Source organism: Apostichopus japonicus, chromosome 18 (assembly GCF_037975245.1).
Source record: "Apostichopus japonicus isolate 1M-3 chromosome 18, ASM3797524v1, whole genome shotgun sequence".
NCBI lineage: Eukaryota > Metazoa > Echinodermata > Holothuroidea > Aspidochirotida > Stichopodidae > Apostichopus > Apostichopus japonicus.
In genome coordinates, this window is record NC_092578.1 from 7,556,719 (window position 1) to 7,584,095 (window position 27,377).

The following is a 27,377-nucleotide window of genomic DNA, read 5'->3' on the forward strand; positions in this document are numbered from 1 at the left end:
GGGTTTGTTAATAGGAGTGAATCTGCTAATAGCCCTAGGACAGCAATAGAATGAATTTTCACGTATGTTTGAATGTTTGAAACATTTCAAAATGAGATTCTAATTACATTCCTAGCATGGTGATTACGACTTAAACAATCGTAACGAAGTTGAAAGCGCGAGCGTTTCCGACGGATAACTATGACATTCCATCTGTAACTGCACGCGACAGGTATATTTATTAACCGTGGCGCTATTTCACTATGTATGTTGTGAAGCAAACGTTCTAACTTCAACCCTTCTCTCTAACTTTCTTCAGGTATTTGACAGTTAACCTGGTTTGTGATTCTACTGCAAGCACTCCGAAACTATCTGTCAGAGGGGAGACAAGTCTTAATGTAATTTTGCTTTTTTCCCCTCTTTTTAGGGGTGGGTGGGTGTGGTGGGGTGGGTGGGGGAATTTTTGTATCTCTGTGCGGATGAAATGATATTCAATACGCAACAGTTTTATTCGTGGAGAATCCAGCTAGAGTTAAAATTCAGTTTAGATTGGTGGGATGTAAAACGGACAAATTCACACTTTATGCAGCTTAGAGGTTAACTTTAATTTATTTTAAATACTGCAAAAGTTTTGGTTCTGTGCACAAAACAGTTTAGGACTATTGTGCATTTTGTGTAGCAAATTACTAAGTTTGCACACTGCATTTGGTTATGCGATAAATGGGAGGAGAGGGCGAGGTGTGGTGGGGAGGGGGGGGGCTGGCTGGGGGGTGGGAGATTTAAAAAAAATCCCGCCTGTACTACTTCAGTGCTACAACTTGGTACTTATTAATTCTCTCCCAGTTTATGGAACAAGTTGGATTTGAACTTCACGTTTATGCTTGTTAAAATGAAATCAGGTGTGACATCATCGGAAACGAGAACAACCCGATGGATTTTTCTGTTTGTGTTACTTGACTTAACCTCTGTGACACGAAAACAACCCACCAGGTCAACAACTATCATTGGACTCATTTATACTTTACAAGTTACCGTAGTACATTGTCAGTATATAAAACACATTCAACAGACAGTCACAGATTTTAAGTTATAGATACAAAGTGTTCCCTTTGCATGGCACCCCTATATCCAAAAAATAGTTATACCGTAATTTTACCACCAAATAAGGTGGGTCAGTTGTTAAAGCTCAGTATTTATAACCCTGTTTGGGCATTTTTGTTATATAGGCCTACTGTACCTCGATCATACTTCAAACACTCGTACTGACAGCACGAGCAGTATCGATATCATATTTCTGGCAGATAAAAGTTAGGAACTGTTCATTCTGTCAGTATGAGTGCTTTGAAGCACGATATTAGAGGACAGTATATATAGTGGTATATAAGCAATGGTAAAATTGTCCCAAATGGCTTACAATAGTTTCTTTACGCTTCTACTATTGATTTTCAACGTTCTCTGTTATGATTTTAAGCTATACAACAAACTATTCTAAAGTGTTCTCTCTTATCCATATACTCTACAGTTCTACGAATACACCCTGACGTCAGAGTGTTGTTGTCCAGACAGCTGTCTAGGCCCCGCCCCTACTTCTGGTGGACTCAGCTTCGGATCGATTCTTTGCATCATGTGAGTCTAGCATCTAACATAGTATCATACCCTTTGTAACCTCCTGGCATATTCTCTTTGGTTACCACACCTCTTGATCCCTTCCTTTTTCTTATGTGAATAATTAGCATCTTACTGCATGAACAGCCAGTAAGTTAAATGACAGCTTACGTTACACGGTAGACGATACATCGATGTGAGTTAACGAGATTTGGAGAGATTTGTCAAATTAATCACATCAGGAGGGGGGAGGGGGTAGGAGCCGGGGGTGGCACTGGGGCACGTGCCCCTCCTTTCCCCAAAAATAGCAAATGTGCCCAACTGGCAAATAAAATATGCCCCTTTGATGAAGAACTGTCTTTTGGATATCTTAAGCCTTTGTTAATTTTAATATTTTATTTTAATTATTTATGTTTAGTTTGTACATGCTTTTTTTTTAAATGGCATCCCATATCTTCTTGAAGCACGGTTAAAAATAAACAATCTCAATAAATAGTATTGATAGCATACTAACACATCATATATAATTGAGTGATATGGCCGGTGTGTATCGGTTTATAGCATAATGAGTGGTGGTTTTGGAATGAAAAAGTGCCCCTCTGATGTTTTGACCCCCCGACTTTTTGGAAGCTTCCTACCCCTTGAATCACATGATTACTAAAGTAAGACTAGGGTATGGTAAGTACCGTAATCAGAAAGAGAAAGTAGACTTATTTTTTGTTCATTTCCTGCAGTTTTTCCTGTTTATTGCTGGTCTACATTGTGCTTGGTGTTTTATACATGAAGTTCATGAAAGGGGCTTCAGGGAAGGAAGTCATCCCCAACTATTCCTTCTGGACTGACTTTCCAGGATTGGTCAAGGTTTGTCATCTTTATTTGGCTTGCATTTTTAGTATAATGGTATACAAATGAATATTCTCAAGGTCATTATTCCACATTCTGTTTATCGCTTAGTCCGTCTATCTTTACGTCGATCCGTCCGTAGTATATAGGAAAGTTTACCTTTTTAAGTGAAGTATTTCTTGTTTACAGAGATGATATTATTTGCCCTGTAATACCAACAGCTATATGTATATATACACGTTCACAAAATTCTTCAACCTTGTATGTTATCTGACTGATCGACTGATTGCATGACAGAACGAATGATAACATATACGAACAAAAACCGACGAACGAACGAAGGAACGAATGAACGAACGAAGGAACGAACGAGTGAACGAGTGAACAGACGAACAAACGAACGAACGAACGAGTGAACGAACAACGAAAGAACGAACGAAACCCGAACGAACGAACGAGTGAACGAGTGAACAAACAAAGGAACTAACGAACGAAACCCGAACGAACTAACGAATTAACGAACGGGTGAACGGGTGAACGAGTGAACAAACGAACGAACGAGTGAACGAACAAACGAACGAATCCCGAACGAACGAACGAGTGAACGAACGAACGAACGAGTGAACGAACGAACGAACGAACAAAGGAGTGAACGAGTGAATGAACGAACGAAACCCGAACGAGCGAGTGAACGAACGAACGAACGAACAAACGAACGGGTGAACGAACAAACGAACAAACGAACGAACTAACGAGTGAACGAACAAACGAACGAACGAACGAAACCCGAACGAACGAACGAACGCGTGAACGAGTGAACAAACAAACGAACTAACGAATGAACGAACGGGTGAAGGAGTGAACAAACAAACGAACGAGTGAACGAACAAACGAACGAATCCCGAACGAATCCCGGACGAACGAACGAGTGAACAAACGAACGAGTGAACGAACGAACGAGTGAACGAGTGAACGAACGAACGAAACCCGAACGAACGAGTGAACGAACGAACAAACGAACGAATGAACGAACGAGTGAACGAACAAACGAACGAACGAACGAGTGAACGAACAAACGAACGAACGAACGAACGAGTGAACAAACAAACGAACGAGTGAACGAACAAACGAACGAATCCCGAACGAACGAGTGAACGAACGAACGAACGAACGAACGAGTGAACGAACGAACGAACAAATGAACAAACGAGTGAATGAACGAACGAACGAGTGAACGAACGAACGAACCAACGAACGAACCAACGAACGAACGAACGAACGAACGAACGAACGAACGAACGAACAAACGAACGAACGAACGAACGAGTGAACGAACAAACGCACAAACTAACGAACGAACGAACGAGTGAACGAACAAACGAAAGAACGAACGAACGAAACCCGAACGAACGAACGAGTGAACAAACAAACGAACGAACGAACTAACGAATGAACGAACGAGTGAACAAACGAATGAACGAACGAGTGAACGAACAAACGAACGAATCCCGAACGAATCCCGAACGAACGAACGAATCCCGAACGAACCCCGAACGAACGAACGAACGAACGAACGAACGAACGAACGAACGAACGAACGAACGAACGAACGAACGAATCCCGAACGAACGAGTGAACGAACGGGTTAACGAACGAACGAAACCCGAACGAACGAGTGAACGAACGAACGAACGAACGAGTGAACGAACGAACGAACGAACGAACGAACGAACGAACGAACGAACGAACGAACGAACGAACGAACGAACGAACGAACGAACGAACGAACGAACGAACGAACGAACGAACGAACGAACGAACACGTTTTTGACCGATGGTCTTACCGACTAACTAAAACAAGGAAATGCTGAATATATGAACCCATTACATGATCAGATTCTATCCCTGGCTCATCGTTTTTCGCAATTTATCTTTCTACGAGAGAAATAAAAAATATATAACATAATGCCACTAGGTTACTAGAAAACAAAACTTCAATTTGAAATGGGAAATTGCGCCACATGTTGTAGACGTCATTATACTTTTTTCTTTATCAAATCATTCAACTTTGAAATTATAAATATATTTGTTAATTTGCCTTTACTTCTCCACTTATATAGGATGGAGGAAAGTACACTTATTCTAAGGTCGGGGGAATGCTGGGAAAGAAGAGTAACTACGAAGATATCTGACGTCACAATATCAAAGAGAAGATTTGATTGGCTGCAAAAACTAAACACACAATATACATGTGAATGTGATAAGTCCACAGTTCAGTTACCACATCGGATCGAATATTAGACCAGAACATTTTGCAACTGAATACCTAGCAATATCGTAGAAGAATGTTTAAATAAGAAACCAAGTTTTGATTGAAATAAAGTTTAGGTGTGATGTCTGGTAAGGAATGACCAATTGTTATCTATATAAGAATGCAAGAATAAAAGTGTTTCTTTCTTTCAAAAGGAGGTGCGGGGAGGGGGGGGGGAGGTTGGTAAGGGGTTGGGGAGGGGCGACAGCTTTTCTGCAAGGTATCTACAATTTGTCAATGATGATTCAATCACATGCGACGTATATAGGCGGTAGCCCTTACATTTGACTATATCAATACGTGAATTCCTGTTCTAAAGTGGTTACTTTCAAATAAATTCACAATAATTTTATTGATGAATAATGAATGTGTAAAATATATTACAAATATTTTCTCGTTTTTTCCCCTTTTCTTTGCTATAAGAAAGATACTGTTAAAAAGAAGAGAAATTTTTAAATTTTTTTTTTTGTATAACCGTTCTTTGACCTTTTTTGCATTCTGAAACTTCATTCTCGAATTCTTCGTCGTGGGTGTCCCTCACGGCCACCGGTACTCAGGGCCGTAGCAGGGGGGGGGGGTTGGCTGCGGGGGTATTTGAAAACCCTTTAATTTCTCTTTGTATCTCTTCTCATAGTTTCCAGGTAGAATTTTAACTAATGCAATCCCAAGGTCATGTTAAGAGATTTAACATTTGAAAAACCCATTTCCATTTACTGCAAATAAAACGTTTTAATTAAGAAGAAAAACACAAAGTATGAAACCAATGTGGCTCAATGATGTGATATGTAGATGAAGTCTCCAGCCTTTTGTGTGAAGAAACATTAAATATGCAATATCTCCCAAAAACTCTTTCTTAGCTGTTTTGGGAAAGTTCCTCAAAACAATCATCTCTATCACATAGAAGAATAATGATCGTAGTGTTTGTATCTTGTTTAACCACGGCAATTCATTTACTGCATTACTACATTAATTCATGACTTAACTACAACATGCTAACTCGTAAAGATGAGTTCTTCATTTGATCGAATTTCTGAGAAATCAGAGAAAAGGGACCTTGTCAGAAAAGTCAGAGTTCATTTTCAGAAGTACACTTCTGTTGTGAATGTGTAAATATTTACCCATGCAGTTTGAATTAACATTTTGCAAAATTCGTAATTTGAGTTTCTAGTATCCTACAGTCATCATTAATAGTGTCACACAAAAAAGAAAAAAGAAGTATAGATCTTTCATTTTCGTTAATTTTCCTGTGGGATTTTGTGCGGGTTAAAATTGTGATATACCTTTTTGCTTTGCATTCAAAGAATGCCATGAAAAGGGCCAAATGACTAAAAAATATTCAAACAAATTCCAGAACTCCCAACAAAAATGTAATTTTGCCCACCCTATGTTTTGTGAATAACTAAAACATGTCAAAAACATATCCCAAACAGTGGACCCAAAGAGTAAAGCATTACGAGGAAATTTGCAAAAGAGGATGAAGTTTACTCCAAATTAGAAGCAAATTTTATCCAAGAAATTGGCTTGCCACGGAAAATCACTGCCAGGCCTCCCAGACCTCCATTGTAAAAGATTTCCGTGGAGGGCTTGCCAAAAATTTCTCCCGCTATACAACCTGATTTCAAATTATATTTTAGTAATGGCATACCGCCCTCGCTTTCCTAAAAATCTGTTAACCCATTCTATCTATGCACTGATCAGTATAGAATGCATACAGGTGCATAATTTGAAAGGTAAACTTAAACAAAGATGGGGCATTCCAGGACTAGCAATGAGATTGTAGATGGTAGCATAAATACTTGCCCCGTTGACTTACACACTAAATCGCTAAACCCTACAGTCAACTGGATACTGCTGAAAAGTATACGTTGGCCATTCATGGCAACATCAATTTTCCGTATCATGCTTATATATATTTTTAGCAACGAAAGCCCGACGTTTTTGTAATATGAATAAAAAAAAACTCTTTACTCCGTTTATGAAATTTTATGGGAAACATTTTTGTAGGCTGCTTTTGTGAGGACTGAAGCGGTCTGAAATTGCCTTAACTGACCCACTGTACTTCCATCTGTGTAATTTGACATCCAATCCACTAAAACAGATCATGTATAATACAATGTCAAAGAGAATGTTCTCCTGTTGCTTTTCTGCACTTTTCCTGATTCTATGCGGATTTTACCGCCATATATGGCTCCCAGGAGGATAGATACGTTTGAAGATACATTATTAGAGTGATTAGAGCATGATCTGGTTGTGGGTGAAGCTGATACAAGCCTCAAGATTTCTCGAGGTAAGCGACTATTGTTTAGTGTGCAGCTTAACGTAATTAGGTCTAGCCTATTCCATGCCTCGGGACAGGCGGGGATAATAAATTAAAAAGCATCATCATAAATTATTGATAGTTCCAAAGTTGGAATATGGAATCATTTGAAAGATTTGTCTATTAGAATCAACACAGCATGTTGTTGAGAGCGGAAAAGTTGTTTATAGATATTAATAAGTGATTAATTTAGTTGGCATTTCGTTGGCAATTTAACGGATGGCTGGATAGCTCAGTTGGGAGAACGTTGGGCTTGAAATCCAGAGCTCACTGGTTCAAATACCCGCGTTCTAGTCATCAATTTATCCTCTTTTCCACTAAAGAATAGCGCAGTAACAAATGTCTATAACTTTGAGAAAGAGTTGTTAAATAGCGCCATCACTTAGTCTTCAACTCCGTGTATGCAAAGTAGCCACGGGTCTGTCTGTGACATATTGACGATTACTGAGATGGTTAAAAAAATTTTTTTTTACATATTCATTGCCGAAAAGTTAGCTGAGGGGAAACAGATCTTCTTTTGACATACGCATACGCGAATAATGATTTGGGGATTAAATAGTTCTTGAATAAAGTGTATTTCTGAAGAAAATAAATCAATATTTATAAGCCCCCATTTTTACGACACAATCAGAGAGTACCAATAACGAATAAATTCTTACGTCACGCAATTCTGGTCCGATCATCGTTCGCGATTGTGACCGTTAAGTCATCAACATCGCTTAGCAACTGTGTGTTGATTTCAATGACTTTTCAACTGTCCACTGTCTGTCGTTGTACATTTCCACATTGCGCCATTACGTCACGAAACTCTTATCCAATCGTCTTGTGGAATAGATTGTGACATCGCATAGCAACTTAGCATACATCGAAAAATGAACTAGCTGTAGCTAGCTGCTAACTCTATACACAAATCGTAGTAGTATAGTACGTGCACGTCGGGGTCGACAGTACTTGTGTGCAACAGAGCCGGATACCTTGAAAGAGGAGTTTTAGCTCAAGTCTAGGTCATAGCATTCTTTTTGTCGGACGATAACAATGGGACTGAAATTAAACATCTTACTAGCAATCCTGTTGGTGCTGATTTATGTATCCGGCGCAGGTGGATTGAGGCTTTCTGGAACCAATTTTCGTCGGACTGATCCTGATACGGTAAGCAGCATAGGCTAGGACGAAACGTTAACATGTTCACAATCACATAGTCTAATATAACGTTATGCTAAGCTTAAATTCAAATAGACTTACAATAAATCACAAGAAAAAAACTCATTCCATATCTCAAACATTGTACCAAAACAAAGTAGGCATTTGCTACATCTATTCTTAGTCTTACTCTACATTTTACAGATGTCTAACTTAGGCCTAGCCTACAACTATGATCTAGGCCTAGGAACTTAATACTCTTGTTAGACTTGGAGTTAGACCTAACCTTTTAGGCCTACGGTAGGCCTAGTAGGATGGTGACTTCGAAGTTCGGCCACTTAACACTTAAAACACCCCAAAACTAAATCTTCTGGTCTAAATCACCAGAAAATATACTTCATATGGTGGGAGAATTGTGTTTTAGTACGATACACGGCCAAACTTTCTTTCCTGCAAACTGTTTTCACGTTGTTTTCCAAGAAAATTCTTCGTGATTGTGGAACTGGTATTTCTTGCTAGAGTATTGCGAAGTTCGGACACGCAACCTACAGTGTGGCGCTGGTAAAAATTGGTGGCGCTGTTGCTCTTTCAGTAATTATAACAGACTTCATAGATCTTCGTCATTTTATTGACAAATATGTAAGTAATTTCTTGCACACGGGTCATTTTGGAGAGAAAATAACTGAAGCTTCGTACTTTTTGGTGAAATTTGGCTCTTCCTGTAGGTTTTCATGGTGAAAATCGTGTATTTCTTAGGGTGCCCGAACTTCGCAGTATGGCGAACTTCGCAATATTGACTATACTAGTAGTAGGCCTACCACACGATAGAGAAATGGTGGGTGCGACTGCCGCCGGAAACCAACCATTTAATGCATACATAGTATAGAGTGTAGCTGTTTATGCAAGACTTTGAAATGAATGAGAGAAGAATGGATCCCAAGAAGGCTGAAAGCCTTGGAAAATAGTCTTTGTTTAATTTATGCAGTTTATTGATGCATGCAGGTGGTTTGGAGTTGTATAATAATTAATATCTAGCATACTGCCTAGGCATATGACTAACTTTACAAATTACTGAATTGAATAAAGCCTGTATTTGTAAGCAGGTTTATTGAAATTAATCTTAATTTTCAATGTACGTTCAAGTTTTAACTGTGAATTTTCATTTTGTTTAAATGATTCACCTTTTTCATCTCAACATTTTGTACTTCTCTCTTCACACAAATCACAGCATATGGTGTTCTTGGGTAGATTTGTCTTTGAACCAAATGGGGAAGGACTTCTATACTACGACATCATAATTGCAGCTGTAAGTACTTGCCTAAGCCATGGAGGTACCTCCATGCCTAAGCTTAGGCCTGTTGAAATTTTCTTTAAATGTCTGTAGCTTGTAATGTTATTGTGATCTTCTAGTTGCAGGCTAAAAATTCTGTCAAAATTTGCTACATGATATTTAAATATTCTGACACCGATGGATTAGTTTGGCGACTTTTATATGCATGCACAACCTTTTGCACTGCAAATTTTAGCATCAATTGTTTTATATTTTTCTGACCCAGAGACATCAATATTTTACGTGAAGTCCTTTTGAAAAAAAATTATATTATATTAAATTATTATATTACTTTTCAGAATTACTGCTGTCCTGATATCGTCGTATTCAGTGATTGGAAAAACGAATGGCCTGCTTTAAGAGAACAACAATATCATATGGTAATTAAGTACTTCATATTCATTAGATGTAATTACCATATCTGCACTAGAAAAAAATAAAAATAAAAATGAAAGAATGAAAAGAAAGGTTAATAACTTGTATTTAGTACAAAATACAAACATTAATTATTCTTGTAGTTATTACTTGACCTTACCTGAAATTTATTACACTCAGAGAGTAGTCTTGATCATATCATGTACAGCATGTTTACTATGATTATCTTAAGATAGACTTGAATGGTATGGTGCATTAATAGCTGTAGGTAGGTGTGGTTTATGTCATGTTTTGTCATAAATGGATAACAAAAGGGTGCCCTGGGATGAGTTGGAGGAATGCAACATCTTAGAAATCAGGCTTCCTTATCCATAAATCTTTTCAGGGTTTGTTGAAGCTAAATCTCCCACAATCTGGTGCTATAAAACTTATCAGTCAGACAAAAGATTAGGTTCTAAGACAGAATCTGCTGCTCTCATGACCAAAATAGCACACATGAAATACAATATAAAAGTATAAGGTTTGCCAGTGAAACAATATTACAATATATTGGCCTGCAGTAGATAAGACAGTTTAAACTTGCTACTCCCCAGCATTAAAATAAAGTTTACCCCCCCCCCCCCCCCCCCATGTTGGTCAGACAGAAAATTCTGCAGTGACACCTAACCAAGTCATGTTTATGCACATGAACCTTTTATGAGTTTTATTGGGGTTGGGGGGGGGGGGCGGAGGTAATTAAATACGGGCCCATTTTGCGATAAGTTCTCTTTTATATAATACAAAAGTATTTCACATGACACTGCTTTGTAAGCAGGAGTGCTTAAATGAATCATGAATAACCATAAGAAAGCCTCAAGGTCCACCTTCATCTGTGAGGCTGAAATAAATAACAACTAGACCCGAGTTATAACCTGCAGTTATGTTCAAATAATAATTCATTGCAGATAATAAACAGTAGTATTGCAAAACTTAGTGAATGGCATATTTCCATTCTAAGTTCATCCTTGATGATTATATAAGCTAGCCACTTGGTTTTGTTGCTGTTTTGTTACTGTTCTACATCAAAATGTGGCAAGCATCGAGGTAAATAAATCTGGAGAAACTATCACACAGTAAATACGCGCCTACGTGCGTACCATGCATGGAGGGTCATGTGATGTGTTCCAGGGTGGTACTTATATATTACTCTCCCCATTACGCATGATGATTTCACCCAACTAGTATGTAAATGTGTATGCGTGCTTAGAGCAGCAGGCGACACCCGTTACCTAGCAATAACCGTGCCTGTAGCCTAACGTGATAGCTATATTCCCGTCGAGCAGCATTAGGCTCTGTTCCATGGAGAATTCCGTGGTTGCACTGAACTAAACATTTCCCCACAGCAACACGTCCAGTTCAACAATCCTTTTCGACAAAAAATCGTTCTTGAAATACAATTTAGACATCGACATTTCCTGCTGCAAGTACAATGTATCTGTACTTGTTCTGTGCCAGCATGTCTAATGTTAGCATATTAGCTATGAAGTACCAGTACCTTCTTACGCCGTTACTTCCCATGTCCGATCCGTCTTGGTGCAAATCTTTCACGAAGTCACTAGCACTATTCTCGAACTGCTACAGAGAAATATCAGTTTGGTACCACCCTGGAACACATCACATCACCCTCCATGCATAGTACGCGCATGCCCAATTGACATGAATCCTCCAGATTCATTTACCTCGATGGTGGCAAGCAGCAATAGATTTGTAGAGAGCATGGTGGCCATTTGGCTAAGGCATCGGACTCGTGATCCAAGGGTTGCTGGTTCGATTCCTGCCTAGTTCATTACGTTGTGTCCTTGGGCAAGATGCTTTATCTCACTTGCCTCTCTCCACCCAGGTGTTAAATGGGTACCTGTGAGGTAACTTGTCATTTGGTGCAGTATATAACTGCTGCCGACTGGAGTGATTGTCTCTGGGACATGTTATCATCGACCAGGGGTAATATAACGTCTGTAAAGCACCTTGAGACCTATCGCTGGTATAAAGCGCTATATAAAAAGCAAATATTATTATTATTAGATTCCTGGCATGATAATTAATGTTTCTTGTATGTACCGTACAGTATTACAGTAACTAGAGAATGGCATATTACATTTTCAAAGTTTGTCCTTGATGATTATACTATTTAGATTTAAGCTATTGGTGTTTATTGCTGTTCTATATGAACATGAGGCAATTAGCAGCAATAGATTTTATGATTCCTGGCAAATTAATGTTTCTTTCCTTTTGCATTTCTTTAAAGGACTGCTATGAAATGATTGATAGAGCTACTCTTGTCATTAGTTTGTGGGGTGAGAGCGCATCTTGTGAACCCTATGGTGATGATGTAAGTATTAAACCAATGAAATTGTAATTCCATTCTGCATATCTTGTCAAGTACAAAAGAGGTCTTTTGGATGAACATGTTCTAAATAAAAGTAAGCATGTAAAATGAAGAAAGGGCCCATGGTCTTTGAACACTGTCTGCTATTTGGATGGCGAATTTCTGTTTCTACTAGCAGGGTTTGATTAAGCAGCTGGTCAAAGTGTGTCATAAGGACACATTCTACTTCTTTCAACAATGAGAAAAATGAAATGTTACAAAAATGTACAGTGGAAATTTGTGGCTTTTACGACATTTAAGGGTATTTTGATTATTTTTGCTTCTTACAGGTGAATAATTTATTTGATTGAAGTATTCAAATTAGGATATCTACAAAAATTTAAAAAAAAAAAACCTTGTGTACATCTAGTATAAAACCATTATGTTTCTCTTTGAATTTACTTCATTTTAAGTTGGTCACTTGAAAGAATATCTAAAGATTGAGATGAACTCCTGGAACTTTTCATTTATGTAAAGAAATAATAATATGCAGCAAGGAATCTCGTCCTTATGAAAATGTAAATAAATGCTTCAACTTTTCAGAAAGTTCGATGTAAGGGCATGAGACGATTTGAATACCCTCTGGCACAGTGGTACTATGTCACAGCCATGAACTGTCACTACCAGCAGAATGATGGCATTGAACTTCTGGACTATAACCTGGGCTTGGTGAATCACGGCCGCGGACTGACTGAAGAGTTTTCAGCCGACGAAGACAGTAAGTTGATCAGGACAACTATTTTAATTTTTGTGTCAGATATGCGATTTATACTGAAGGTTCTAAATTTAATTGTCACATCACAATTTGGTTGTTATGAAAATTACTGGGAGGGAGGGGGGGGAAGGGTTGGAGGGGCTGATGATTTACTTTTAGAGTTACATAGTTTTTTCCTCAACTTGTAAGTCTGAGATACTGATACTGATCAATGACTATTTGTTTGATATTCTCTTTCATTCCAATGAAAACTGTTTCCTTTTTCGCTATCATTTTACTGCAGCCAATCTACCTGTGTCTCTTGTCTTTACGGTACTCCTTGGCTTGATGTTCCTTGTGGGACTTATTTTTGGCGGTGTGTATTGTTCTATATATTTTGCTGTTTATCAATTAGAAATGAACCTCTTTTAGTAGTGACTCGACTAACTTTATTGCATATGACATAAATTTCTGTGCTTTGTGCAATGAAGTTTGTAGCATATATGTACAAGTTGAAATTGCTCGGTCAGTAAATATATTCACATTTCATATAGTTTCAGAAATGTCAGTAGCTAGCATGCTAGGTCTTATTTCTTTACCAGCTGGCTGTGTTCTATAATTATAATTAAAACAAATGATACCATCAGATATTTCCAGCACAATATGGTGCATTCACCTGGTCATAAGCCTAGCTACAATATCAATTACAAGGCTAATTAGAAATTTTAAGTATACATATGGACGAAAGGTTATAGAACTGTGTTATCTGCTATAAAGATGGCTTGGATTGAGTTTAGAGTAAAAAAATATTTAAGAAAATGGATATGAACAGTCTCTCGTGAGGTGTACCAGTACTTGGCAATTACTATCACAAGTGAAGTTGCATTTTGTACTTATGTAGCCTAGCTATTTCTGTTGGTTCTGTTCATTTATTGTTAAAGATTTCTTTCCACAGTTCAACTAGCACACCAGAAGATGCTCCACGTGACCTTCCGACTATGGCTTGGATCCCTTCTCCTTCACACCACCGGCATACTGATCCTGGCATGCGGATGGCTCAAGTTTGCTCATGACGGCATAACGAGAGAAGACTTGCAATTATCAGGTACTATACATATATGTAATATATACAGATCAGTAGTATAGTATAGTATAGGTGGTGGATTAATAATTGATTTATATAAGACAAACATGGGTATGAGCAATATTATAAAATCCATATACAGTTAGTTCTTTGTAGGCACAACTGCATGCTGTGACACTTAGATTCCTCTTCCATCACTCTTCTTACATAGCAAAGGAGCAATTTTCAGCCTGAATCTCCATGATTATGCTTCAATAGAGTTGAAAAGAATCCACCATAATATTATGTATGAGTGCTGATTTGCATGTGAAGTGGTGTTAACATTACAGGTAATGTTCCATGGTTATCATTATGTAACATATTTTATTGTTTGATCTCCTTAGGTTACATCACAAAATCTGTTGGTAATGTTGTCTTTGCATCAATGTTGGTGCTGATGTCCAAAGGATACACAATAACAAGGTAAAGTTGAAAATTTAAAACTTGACCTCTTTTTTTGTAACATGTACCACTGATATCCAAAAATACTGGCCATATATATATATATATATATATATATATATATAGAATATATATTTCTTTTATTCAGTCAGATTTCATATTGTGATACTTATAAACAAAAGACTTATGCAATCATACCCTATGAGAAAATAAGAAAATGTTCTAAATCATTTGGTAAATTTTTTGTTTATAATAAAAAAAAATAAAAAAAATTGTTACCCTTTTTTTGGGTCAGACTAATTTGTCTTCATTATTTGTTGTTTGTTCATTAATATACAGACTGACCATGAGGGATGTTGGAAAGATGAAATTTGTGGTCTTTGTAACCGGGTTTTCCATCTGTCATGTGACCTTGTACATCATCCAACTGAACACTGATCCACAAGAGGTTCACAACATCTATGACACACCTGCTGCCTTGGGATTGATTGGGATAAGGATTGTCGGTGAGCAATTCTGTTTAAAACTGTGCATGTTATTGACTCCTTCGTAGGGTCGGAGATTTTTACAATTATGTTGCCAGCGTACCATAATTGTTCTTAGACATGCAGTTTATTGCTCAAAGTGCCATTGCGGTTGATCAAAGTAACACTCTTTAACATCTTTCACTAAATGTAAGTTAATTCAATGATAATTTTCGATTCTGAAAAAGAGGATATTTTTTCGCATATTACTATAAATCATATCCAAAACATAAAAGCTAGCAAACCTTGTTTTGACATTTTTCTTCCTTTCTTACAATGGAATTCTGAAAATAAGTCAAGGAAATGTGTGCAGGGTTTCTATATGGGATTCATTCGATCAAATAACATATATATATATATATATATATATATATATATATATATATATATATATATATATATATATATATATATACATATATGAATGAATATGTATAAACAAAATATATTTCAATTCATCTGTCAAAGCATATGTATATATCTATGTCTATGCTTGCAAATATGTTGATATATATGATAATCTTATGTAATATATATCAAGTAGAGATGTGCTAATACTTTGTTTTTAATAAATTTCTTCGCTCATAGCTATAAGCCTTAGTATAATGTCTGATTAAATATTTGGTTTGGTTATAAACATGATTATATCTTTAATAACTACTTTCTAAACATTCATGTTTGATCACTTTTAGGTACTGCTTGGGGCCTGTATGGGACCTACTTTACAATCAAGGATTTTCCATCAAAACGAGAGTTTTACTCGGTGTTCGTCCTGTTTGTGATTTTCTGGTTCATGAGTGAACCGGTAGTGGCCTTCCTCTCCACCTTCTGCCTACCACTTTACTGCAGGTAAGAATAACACTAATCTTTATTGCAGTCATGACTGCTGTTCAAGAGATTTGATGGTGTTTGCTAAGATGATTCTTTAATTTGCTTCATTCTCTCGGAGTTAAAGGAGAGGGGGAGGGGTTGAGAAAAAGATGCAAACCTCCCTAAAGGAGAAGTATTGGTCATCTGACCAAAAGAAAAATTCTTATCTTATCTTAAAAGCAAAAGCAACTGCACAAAGAGCCCTCAGCTGTTACTAACATTTATGCTTTTAAAAAAAAGATAACTCTACATAGTTTTGGGGATATTCTTTGCAATTAACCTGACCTGAAGTTGCGGTTAATCTGTAGTTTTTGCAGTTATGTAGATCTTCATTAGAAAGTTTCTCAAATTTGTAGCCAAATTTATTTCTCTGTGTTGATTTGTTACCGTCTTTCTCCCATTGAATATGATCATTAAAAACAAAATGGGTGTCATATTCTATTAACATTTTTCCTTCTTTCTCTAAACTCACCCACAGGGCCAAATTTGTCTTTGGTTTTGATGTTGGGGTTGTTGCCCTTGGACACTTCATTTTCCTGTGGCTCATCAGGCCTTCATCTACTAACACCTTCTTCCCATTTCACCTTAAAACCAACAAGGTTAGGGGTTGAAATATAACATTGACTTCCATCCATATTCTTTTATACTTACTAATGTGTTTGCCTGAAGAATATGCACATGTAGAGTTGTCCTTATTTATGAATCTATAAATTTCTAATTGTTGGAAACTGCAGTGTGCTCATTCACAGTGTACTTGCTATAAAGTCTGTTTATGGAACTGAGCAAATCTAACAGGCCTAGTTGTGTGTGTTTTGAGCCAGTATGTTGCTATTTATTCTGGATATATATACTATTTCCCTTCCCTACTCATTTACAAAATCCCCAAAAGAACCCCACAGCAGGCTTTGAGTACAAACATGCTACAGTAAGTTTTGATGTTGTACTTCATTTCTCAAATCTCTATTTGGCTAGCTAATTTTCATTTCACCTAGCCCATTCTGTGTATAGGAATCGGTTTATACACCCCCAGCGCCACCCTGGAGGATAAATAATAAATGCACAAAACTCCAATAACATATTCTCCTAACCCTACATGCTACTCTATACAACATAATACAAGCAACAGCATATATATTAGCATTGCAACATTTTGTTTTAGTACTTTCACTACTGGTCTCTGCTTTCTTTTGTAGGTCAGCTTTGAGTTCCTAAATGAGCTTCAGCCAAAGAACAACTACAGACCAACCACGGAAACATTTGACCTTTTCCTGGCTAAGAAAGATGACCCTGCCGCTAGTTCAAAGGTTAGCAAGCTCTATTTTTTATTTATAAATTATCTTTAATAGAAATGATGAATAAAGTTATAATCCATTCTGTTTTGTCATCTTTAGTCAATTCAAAAGTCAGGCAAACTTGCGACCATTTGTCCTGAAGGGTAACTGACTGAAATGAGTGCTTTAGAGTTTAGCCATTGATCAAAGGCTAAATGGAAATACAAAATATATTTATCTAGAATGCTGCCTCAAACCGATGTTTACCAGATAAAAACAATTTCCTCTGCTTCAAAGTGAATGTTCACTGGTAAGGTGTGTCTCTACTGATTTAGGAGTGTTAGCTCAGTGGGAGTGTTAGCTCAGTGGTTAACGCTGATGCCTTTCAATCATAAGGTCCCCGGTTCTTGATTAATGTATGTCGTTCAGTTACAGAGTTGTTGACAATTAACAATTCATAATCATGGACATTAAATATGAATCTAAGAGACTGACTTCTGTCAGCCTGCGGCTTTGATAAGCCAATGAGGCTTCTCTACTTGGGATCAACTTGCACCTGAAAAGTATAACAGCAAAATCAAGAGACGACAGAGAAGCTAAAAATGACCAGGCCACCCCAACTACCCCCTGAAGAAAGAAGGGATTACTGTAAAACCAATTAGGAAAGTCACATAGCAGTCTTTCATCTTAGTCTTTCTACTCTTCGGTTTGGTAGGATGACACTAAGAAAACTGTCAAGTCAACCGACGACCAAAAACCATCAAAGGGCTCATACGACATCTTCATGACTGGTAAACCAGGAACTAAGAACTATGCTGGAGATAAGAGGGTAAACTGCATGGCCAAACTTCCACCTATTGTAAGTAAATTAATTCTAATGGTATTTATGTACTGTGAATCCACTCAGTAATTGCCATGCAGACATCTAAAATGTGCTAAATCATTCAAACATGTACAAATTAGATATTTTCTTTGACATGTGCAATAGAGTTGGCATGCTATATTATAGCTTCTGGAGTTTTTGGTCGTCAAAGTATGAAAACAGGATTTGGGGCACAGGCTATGCAAGACAATTTTGTTTCTACTTTTTTTTAACTAATATCCTTAGCTGTCGAAAGATTCCTGCCTCCCATTCAGTGATGACCTAACTTAGAAAGTCACATCAATCGATATGGATAATAAAACAGTTGCAAAGACTATACAAATATGATATACCTTTCCCCACTCAAAAATGTTAAGGTTATTTTTGGTCACAAAACTGCAGCTAGTGTTGGCTGAATCTACTTACACCAAAATCATCTCAGCAACATGGACGAACCCAAATTCAGTTAATTGTGGTTGTTAATTAAGATCTTTATTTTAGCTTACTAAACAAGAATTGTCATGATACTGATGTTTCGCTTGCCAGGTTCTTTATAAATCACAGACCTTTTTACTGGATCACAGTTCATAGCTTCAAGTAGGAAATGGTGTTTCTAATAGGCAATGCTAATGTTGCCTTTTATAGATTCATGATGTAGCCTACTCTTGGTTGGACTATTTTTGGACATTTTGTTGGTGGCTTTGGTGTGGCTCTGTGACATACGCTGAGAAACTTGGTGTCTGAACCCTACTATTGGGTATCCTGACAACAATTGGTAGTTTTTAATCAATTGGAGTTTTGTTCAACTTTTCAACGTTGAAATCCAATGTTTAAATGCAGTATGCACTATACACACCCTAAAGAAATGGTATACCATAAGTAACAATTGCTGATTAGATGTTTGTAAGTACTTGCAACTGTTAACAACTTTGTTTTGTCATTGCATGCTATTTATCAGATTCAACACAGATTTTTTGTTATTCTTTTTTTTTTGACAGAAAATTAAAATTCCTCTGGAAAGCATGATTAACTGTCCTGTTGAACCACCAAAGAACCTGCCTGTGAAATACCTTGACGTATGTATAAGTCATAAGAACAGTAAACTTCATTTTGATCATGATCAGAATGAAGTTTAAATATTTTCAAACAGAAGCTAAATGTGGCACATGTATCACTTTTTGTTCAAAGACTCAAACAAAAAGTAGTGAATCAATAAATAAAGCAATGAAAGCATTACAATTCTTTGACATTTTTTTTTTTTTTTCAGGATGAGGTCACTTACACCCCAGTTGAAGACATGAGAGTAACCTACACTGCTGTTGAAGATTTAAGGATCAAACCTTTGAAGAGCAACAAACGTCAGACATTTCAACAGGTTTGTGTCTTTGCCGGTTGTTACATAAACTCAATTTTTGTATTCACACTGAAATATATCAGTCAGTAGCTATATAGCAGGGTTTCCCTATAAACTTTATTTCCCACGAACCCCCTGTGGATGTTAGAGTTGTCCACATTAAACCCACAACTTTTCGAGACACGATCTGAGTCATTATTATACTATAACAGTGCTTTGTAAAAGATCAAGTTCATAGTGTAATGTTGTAATAAAAAAAAACAAGAGAAGAAATATATTTATGTGACTGTTTTCTCGTGGCAGGTACCAAGGACTACTGCTATGACAAATTATAAGCCAGCTGTCTATGAACCTGATGCGCCTTATGTATCCAACCATAAACAACCACAGCCTGATCAGGTGGGTTTAGGTCATTTCTTTACTAGATGACCTAGTTAGAATGGTACAGTATGTACAATACATCCATCAGTATCCTCCACTCATGAAGATCATTGAAAATATGTCGCAAGCACTTAAATGCAAGACTCTAGGCAAAATGTTTGGTCTAGAAACAATTTAGTTTGAGGTAAAAGGAAACATTTTAGTGCGGGTAATGTTTCTATTATACTATTCTGGTTTTCAAGATATTCACCTAATACTTTGAAGGATCTATTGATCATTTGTGCTTTAATGTTCTTTCACTATGAAGTTTGAAACATATTGATCATTTCAGAAATACCAAAACTTTTTGAATTTGTCTTCATGCAAGAATGTTAGTGCAGTGTATCAAGAATTATGACATCATGTTTCTTAATTCCCAAGCTTCTTTGCTACTATGAAATGTTATTCGTAGGAAATGTCATTCCACAGTCAAATGTTTCAAAATGTATATTTTTTTAAATGGGTATTTTTTTTTTATTATTTACTTTCTAGGCTCTGAACTTAGGAAAACATTGTGGACCTAACAGTTCAGAGTTGAAGGTAGAAAAGAAACTGCAGCGACAATCAGAGGTAAGATATCTTATTATTTAATTTGAGTCCATAGAAATATTAAAGGCCGCATCCTTTTGGCAAACAAGTGATAACAAAGTTCTTGTTCTATATGGATTGGCGTATTCAGCATTGGGAGGTGTTGGTGTCTAATACAAACAGAGGGCAGCTACCTAACCCAGTACAGTAGCAAATAATAATAATAACAAAATGACACATTCCAATTGGACTTTATCTGTATACCTGGAATAACTGTTTATCAAGTTATATCTGGCTTTATATGGCCAGATAAAACTTAATCTGCATATATCTGGATTGACTACATATCCAGTTTCTGGCTTTATATGGCCAGATAAAACTTAATCTGGATTGACTCTATATCCAGTTATATCTGGCTTTATATGGCCAGATAAAACGTGATCTGCATATCTGGATTAACTCTATATCAAGTTATATCTGGCTTTACATGGCCAGATAAAACTTTATCTGCATATCTGGATTGACTACATATCCAGTTATATATGACTTTATATGGCCAGATAAACTTTTATCTGCATATCTGGATTGACTACATATCCAGTTATATCTGGCTTTATATGGCCAGATAAAACTTAATCTGCATATCTGGATTGACTACATATCCAGTTATATCTGGCTTTATATGGCCAGATAAAACTTAATCTGCATATCTGGATTGACTACATATCCAGTTATATCTGGCTTTATATGGCCAGATAAAACTTTATCTGCATATCTGGATTGACTCTATATCAAGTTATATCTGTCCTTATATGGCCAGAAAAAAAAACTTAATCTGCATATCTGGATTGACTACATATCAAGTTATATCTTTCTTTATATGGCCAGATAAAACTTTATCTGTATATCTGGATTGACTACATATCCAGTTATATATGGCTTTATATGGCCAGATAAAACTTTATCTGTATATCTGGAATAACTGCATATCAAGTTATATCTGGCTTTATATGGCCAGATAAAGGTTTGATATGGCCAGATTAAACCAGACACAAAGCCAGATCTGGGATTTTGGTAAGGGTAAAAAACATATATATTGCCAAATTATTTTCTTAGAATTTTGATAGAGGAGAGATGTTGTACATTTCAAGGATGCAGGGAGTGGTCCGGGGGAGGTTGGTGGGCAGATTATTTGTTGGTTTACTCTGATGGTTTACTCTTGAAGCTGAAAGAACCTTTATTGGTTGTTCTTAGAATTTATAAAACAACAACCGGAAGACCAGGAGAGAAGAGGTATCAAAAACATTCAGCAACCTTGAAAGAGATTTCCAGTAATTTATCTTCTTTTTTTTACAGTAATAGCTCTCTTTGCAAAATGGGATAAAAAAATGTATGAAGAGGACATCTTATATTATCATTAAAAAGTGACTGATTAATTACCAAAAAATGAAACCATTTTGAAATATAATTTTGTCCTGTGTTCAGTTCACTCTTAGACAGTACAGTACTACATCAACTCTCATTAAATCAGCAATGTTAAATAAAGATAAAAGAAGGAAGATCTTGCACTATTTGTTGTTGTTGTTGTTGCAGGCTCAGAAGAGAGGAAAGCTTTGCGGACCTCTAGCTTTTGGGTTTCAAGTGGAAAATGAACTGCAGCATGGATCAGCGGTAAGATTTCATATCACATTTACCATCATAGCGGTGTCTTGGAGAATGTATCTATAACCTGAAGCCAGTGACTTGGTTATAAAAGTGACTGTATAAGCAGCCTCATCTTGAGTGTGTTGTGGATACAGTGTAACTCCCTACTGTGTATTACATCTGACCAACCATTATGTAGTGATAATTATAACTGATTGGCAGTTCAGTCTAATCATGTTAGGATGACTGCACTTTGTTTGCAGTATATATTTTCATAGCTACCAACAAAACTAACATTAGATGAAAAAGTCCATGTGGCCATCAGGTGGGGGGCGGGGGGGGGGGGAGAGGAACGGTGTACCAAGTGGGAAGCACACTTACCTTCTGCTAAGTATGGTCACCAAGGTACAGACGAGTAATACCGTACAGCATGTCATTGATACTCATGTATTGATAAGGTTACATGAGGAGACATGGCTTAGTATTATTCAAATCACAGTTAGCTGATAGGTTGTTGCATGCTTTTAGTTAAAATGTAAAATAGTTGGTCATAGCTGCAGCTGTGAGTTAAACCATAATGATCATAGCTAATACAGCTAGTTGTGCTGTGATTGCAAAACATACATGATGTGGACATGTAACCCTCTAATAGCATTCTGATCAAGTGGTTAAAGAAATGGACTTGTGATCTAAGGACTGACTACAGGGTACTATATGTGGATACTTTTACTGCCATATTATGGCTGCATGCTTTAAGATGTCCCCCCTCCTCCCCTGCCGGGAGGGGACAGGTAGACGGGGCGAGCTGTAGTACCCTAGAAGAGACCACTATCTGAATTGTTCACTCAGTGTTGTGTACATGTGTGTAACAAGGTACCAGTGGCCATGCAGGGGTTAATTACTGTTATAATGGTGTGTGAGAAGGCCTTGCGTGCGTATGGTTTTGATACATGATTGTAAGCAATCCTTTGCAGAATTTCAAGTCCTACTTTCATGTAATAGTGTGAACTGTGTTCAAGGTCAATGTTGTCTTCAAGTGTGGTGATTACACATAAAAGAAAAAAAATTACACATTTGTTTATTAATTTGATTTGAAAGATACTTGAAAATGTAACGATGTGTTTTCATACATATAGACAATTTCAAAATGAAAGCTTTAAGAACTAATTCATAGTTATTGTCATTCCTTTTCTTTTTTTGTTTGTTTTTACTTATACAGACTAATAATACAGAGGATTTGGGTGCAGCAAAGAGGAGAATTCAAGAAATGGTGAGTTTAGTAGGTTGTCTTCAAAAGATTTAAAATATAAAGCATAATACTATTATTAATATTATTATTATTATTATTTTACCACATTTATATAGCGCTCTTTTCTTTTTAAGCATGTTCAAGAGTGCTTTTCAATGACAACAAAATGACAAAACCCTTCAAATATGAATATGAAGAATAAAATTGACACAGCTCAAATATTAATATAAAAAATATAAATATATACAAATGAAGGAATAATTTAAAAAATAATATGTGACATGAAAAGACAATTTTTGTAATGAAAACAGTGCCCTTTTTTGTAAATTATATACACCATGTTTACAGGTCCCTAACTTCCAAGTGCAATAAAATTAAACAAGAACAGTTTCATTTTCAAGTGTATACGAGTAGGCTTTCTAATGTGCTTCATTGCTACAACAATCTAGCCAATGCATTGCATTCAAATATTGTGAAACGACCATTGTTTTACTGTAAGAGCGAACAATGTTTAGTTCATTGGTCTAGCTGCTTTTAAGTATCTCTTCACATCAAAAATGGCACTGTATGGCATATACTGTAGATTTAGTATCAGGTTTGGCATTTTGAAAAGTCAACTCATTTTTATTTGGGTGTGTGATGCATCTGTTTGTGGCACTATTGCTATGAAAGTACAGTCGATTTTGTAGTAACGTCAACCATTTTGTCTGCCAGCTGCTAGCCCAGAGACATTAAGTGATTAACAGAAAAACTAGCTGCTCTCGTGTCACTGGATGCAATTTCAAGTCTTTGTGACAAGAGGAATTGCCACACTGGTTATAGTGCATTAGGAATAGAGTGCAAGTCATTTATGTTTGTGTTTACTGTTTGTGATTATTTTAACATCACGTTTGTTTAAATTTATAAAATCCCCCTCCTGTAGTCTGCATAATACCCCCCTTTTCTTGTGGTTAATTTCAACCAACATGACTTAAAGGCATTGAAGACTTGCCCCAAACAGCGTGCCGCAATCTTTAAAAAGTTAACTTTCTGTTGCTTGCAAATGAAGTTTTTCTCTTGTCGCTAAAAATTGCAGACAGTAATGAAATGTGATACCTTGTTATCTTTAGCTAGACCTGAGATGTCCATCGCTGTATCGTTTGTACACTGTGCTGTGGGTATTGACCGCAGCTGTATGTACTGACTGTACACTAGTGTCTAATTACCAACGGTAGCAAGCTGTGTGTGTATTTTCTGGGATCGATGGTGGTGTCTAACACTTCTGTTACACCTCATTCGAAACTAGGTCAGATTACCTGCATTAGACATTTCTTTTTGCAGGAGTCTTCACACCCTTTAAATGAACCTACATAGATCACACCTCCTAAACTTGTCATCTTGTATGGTCAGAGGGCTCAGGCTGGAGATACATTCCACTCAGTAATGATCTATTAGTATATAAGTGCATGAACTTGAAAGTAGTTCCAACAAATTTCGGTTTTTGTTATCTCTACCCTAAGTAAGTGGAGATAAAAAGTAATTACAGGCTTGTGATTATTCAGTTCAACTCAGGAGGTGCTTGATGATGCATTAACTGTTAGTCCTGTCAATGAACTAAAAAGGAAATAGATGGGAGATCGGTTTGAAAAGCTTTACCGGGAGTATAGAGCTCATATTTATAATAGTCTTGTTTTGAGTCACAGGTTTAAGTAATAAAATAGTGCATATTTAAATATTTTGTATGTATGTATGTAAAATATGCACCCAGTGCAGGGCATCATCAGTACCTAGTGAATTATACGTCTTCATTTCCGCAGAGGGCTGCTTTGGCAAAGCAAGAGATGGAATACCAGAGGAAATTGAGCGAAGCAAACTGTGACAGCCTGGTCGGATCTGAGATGGACGTAGAAAGAGGAGACATGTACGTTACTGTTAAGAAGAAGAAGAAGAAGAGAAACCCAATTCACAAAGCTCAAAAAGTATTAGGAATGAAAAAATCATCAGAGCAGCGGTAAATTAAAAACGCACCTTAAAACAACGCAAATAGTTTAAAAATAAACATTTGTTGCAAAACTAATATATTAATGACAAACATTGACAAAAATGCTGCATAAATAAATCAATTGATAAAATGGTGCTAAATTTGACTAAAAACTAACAAATAATAATGAAATGTAAAACTTTAAATTGAGCTAAATAAGAAAAGTAAAATAAAATATATTGTTGAGTACTTTGTCTTTTTTTTTTATAACCTATTTGGTCACCATTTGATCAGGAATTTTGAAGAGTTTGAAGAGAATACTCAGACTAGTTACAATTAGGGTGTGTCTTGTTAATTGGCAATTTTGTATTTAATTTACCACATTTATATAGCGCACTTTTCATGCTTAAGCATGTTCAAGAGCGCTTTACAATGACAACAAAATGACAAAACCCTTAAAATATGAATATGAAGAATAAAATGGATGCAGCTTAAATATTTATATACTAGTGGAGTGTTTTACTAGTGGAGTGTTAGCTCAGTGGTTAACGCAGGTGCCTTCCAATCATAAGAATAAAATGGATGCAGCTTAAATAGTAATATACTAGTGGAGTGTTTTACTAGTAGGGGGTTAGCTCAGTGGTTAACGCCAGTGCCTTCCAATCATAAGAATAAAATGGATGCAGCTTAAATATTAATATACTAGTGGAGTGTTTTACTAGTGGAGTGTTAGCTCAGTGGTTAACGCCGGTGCCTTCCAATCATAAGAATAAAATGGATGCAGCTTAAATATTAATATACTAGTGGAGTGTTTTACTAGTGGAGTGTTTTACTAGTGGAGTGTTTTACTAGTGGAGTGTTAGCTCAGTGGTTAATGCCGGTGCCTTCCAATCATAAGAATAAAATGGATGCAGCTTAAATATTAATATACTAGTGGAGTGTTTTACTAGTGGAGTGTTAGCTCAGTGGTTAACGCGCCGGTGCCTTCCAATCATAAGGTCCCCGGTTCGAGTCACTTCAAGATTAATCTATGTCGTCCATGCAGTTACAAAGTTGTTGACAATTGACAATTCATAATCATGGACGTTAAGTATGAATGTAAGAGACTGACTTCGGTCAGCTTGCGGCTTTGATAAGCCAACGAGGCTTCTTCGCGAGTTCCTGCTTGCAGGAGGATCTAAAATACATACATACATACACGCATACATGCATACATACATACATACATACATACATACATACATACATACATACATACATACACCCATACATACATACATACATACATACATACATACACGCATACATACATACATACATATAAAAATATATATATAAACTAAGGAATAATTTTAAAACAATATAGATTTACAGTGAAATTCATAAAAAGAAAAAGTGAGTTATAAGTAATTTCTTAGAAGTGGCGAATGTTTTGGCATCACAGATATTATTTGGCAGTGCATTCCATAGCTTGCCAGCAGCAAAGTTAAATTGTCTGTCGCAGTATGTAGCAGTCCTTACTCTGGGGACCACTAGTGTAAGGGAATTGGCCGATCTCAATGTTCTGTTAGGCTTGTACACAGTTAGCATATCATTTCACAGAAATTGAAGTAAAGGCTGTACGGTGTGAGGGTTCAAGTAGCGCATTATTCATATTATTGAATTATTGAACCTAGTAGATAGATTAAAAATGTAACGTTTTAGGACATTCCACTCGGTATAATGATCTACAGTATATAAAATGCATGCAATTCATACAAATTTCAGTTTATGGCCTAGTTTGTTCACATTTGAGAATGCAAGGAGGATCAGGAATCCTGTTCTCAAAAAGCTGACCCTGGATGGGTCGACATTTGAGAAGGCAAGGTGGATCAATGACAAGCGAAAGAACATGCAATCACATAAGTGTGATTGGTTACAATGATTGGTTACAATTCACTACAGTGAGGGCTTCTGTATGTAAGTTTATTACTTCTGGTGCGAGTCTATGTGCATGGGAGTGATGAGGTCAAGTAACCAGTGATCGAGGGTCGCCTTGATCCCCTGAGAGTCCACACTGCAATATTGATCTCCCTTGTGGCCGTCAGGAACCTCCCCGAAAGGGAGATTGCCAATGTGGGGTTTGTGTATGGCGGGTCATCAGTCTCAATTTGTGGGGAATCGACATATACC

General features: G+C 36.7%; 2 protein-coding genes across 3 annotated transcripts in view; both read left to right on the forward strand.

The window, feature by feature from the left end:
• The window catches only part of LOC139958823 (cation-dependent mannose-6-phosphate receptor-like), a 68,121-nt gene extending 63,231 nt beyond the window's left edge, over positions 1-4,890 (forward strand). For both annotated transcript variants that reach the window (XM_071956192.1, XM_071956191.1), the window contains 4 exons: positions 299-377; positions 1,502-1,605; positions 2,319-2,445; positions 4,548-4,890. In XM_071956192.1, coding sequence (XP_071812293.1) covers positions 299-377; positions 1,502-1,605; positions 2,319-2,445; positions 4,548-4,619 — 382 coding nt within the window. In that variant the 3' untranslated portion in view covers positions 4,620-4,890. The remainder of the gene's footprint in view (positions 1-298; positions 378-1,501; positions 1,606-2,318; positions 2,446-4,547) is intronic.
• A 3,039-nt stretch (positions 4,891-7,929) lies between these two features.
• Positions 7,930-25,442, forward strand: LOC139958942 (transmembrane protein 145-like). The gene is made up of 20 exons (XM_071956400.1): positions 7,930-8,204; positions 9,424-9,501; positions 9,825-9,905; positions 12,185-12,268; positions 12,848-13,022; positions 13,303-13,374; positions 13,954-14,103; positions 14,466-14,544; positions 14,863-15,029; positions 15,740-15,896; positions 16,396-16,516; positions 17,111-17,221; positions 17,904-18,047; positions 19,049-19,126; positions 19,318-19,425; positions 19,708-19,803; positions 20,317-20,394; positions 21,946-22,023; positions 23,216-23,266; positions 25,042-25,442. Exons 1-20 carry the CDS (start codon positions 8,091-8,093, stop codon positions 25,237-25,239), a joined length of 2,220 nt encoding a protein of 739 aa, XP_071812501.1. The 5' UTR covers positions 7,930-8,090; the 3' UTR covers positions 25,240-25,442.
• Positions 25,443-27,377: the final 1,935 nt, after the last annotated feature.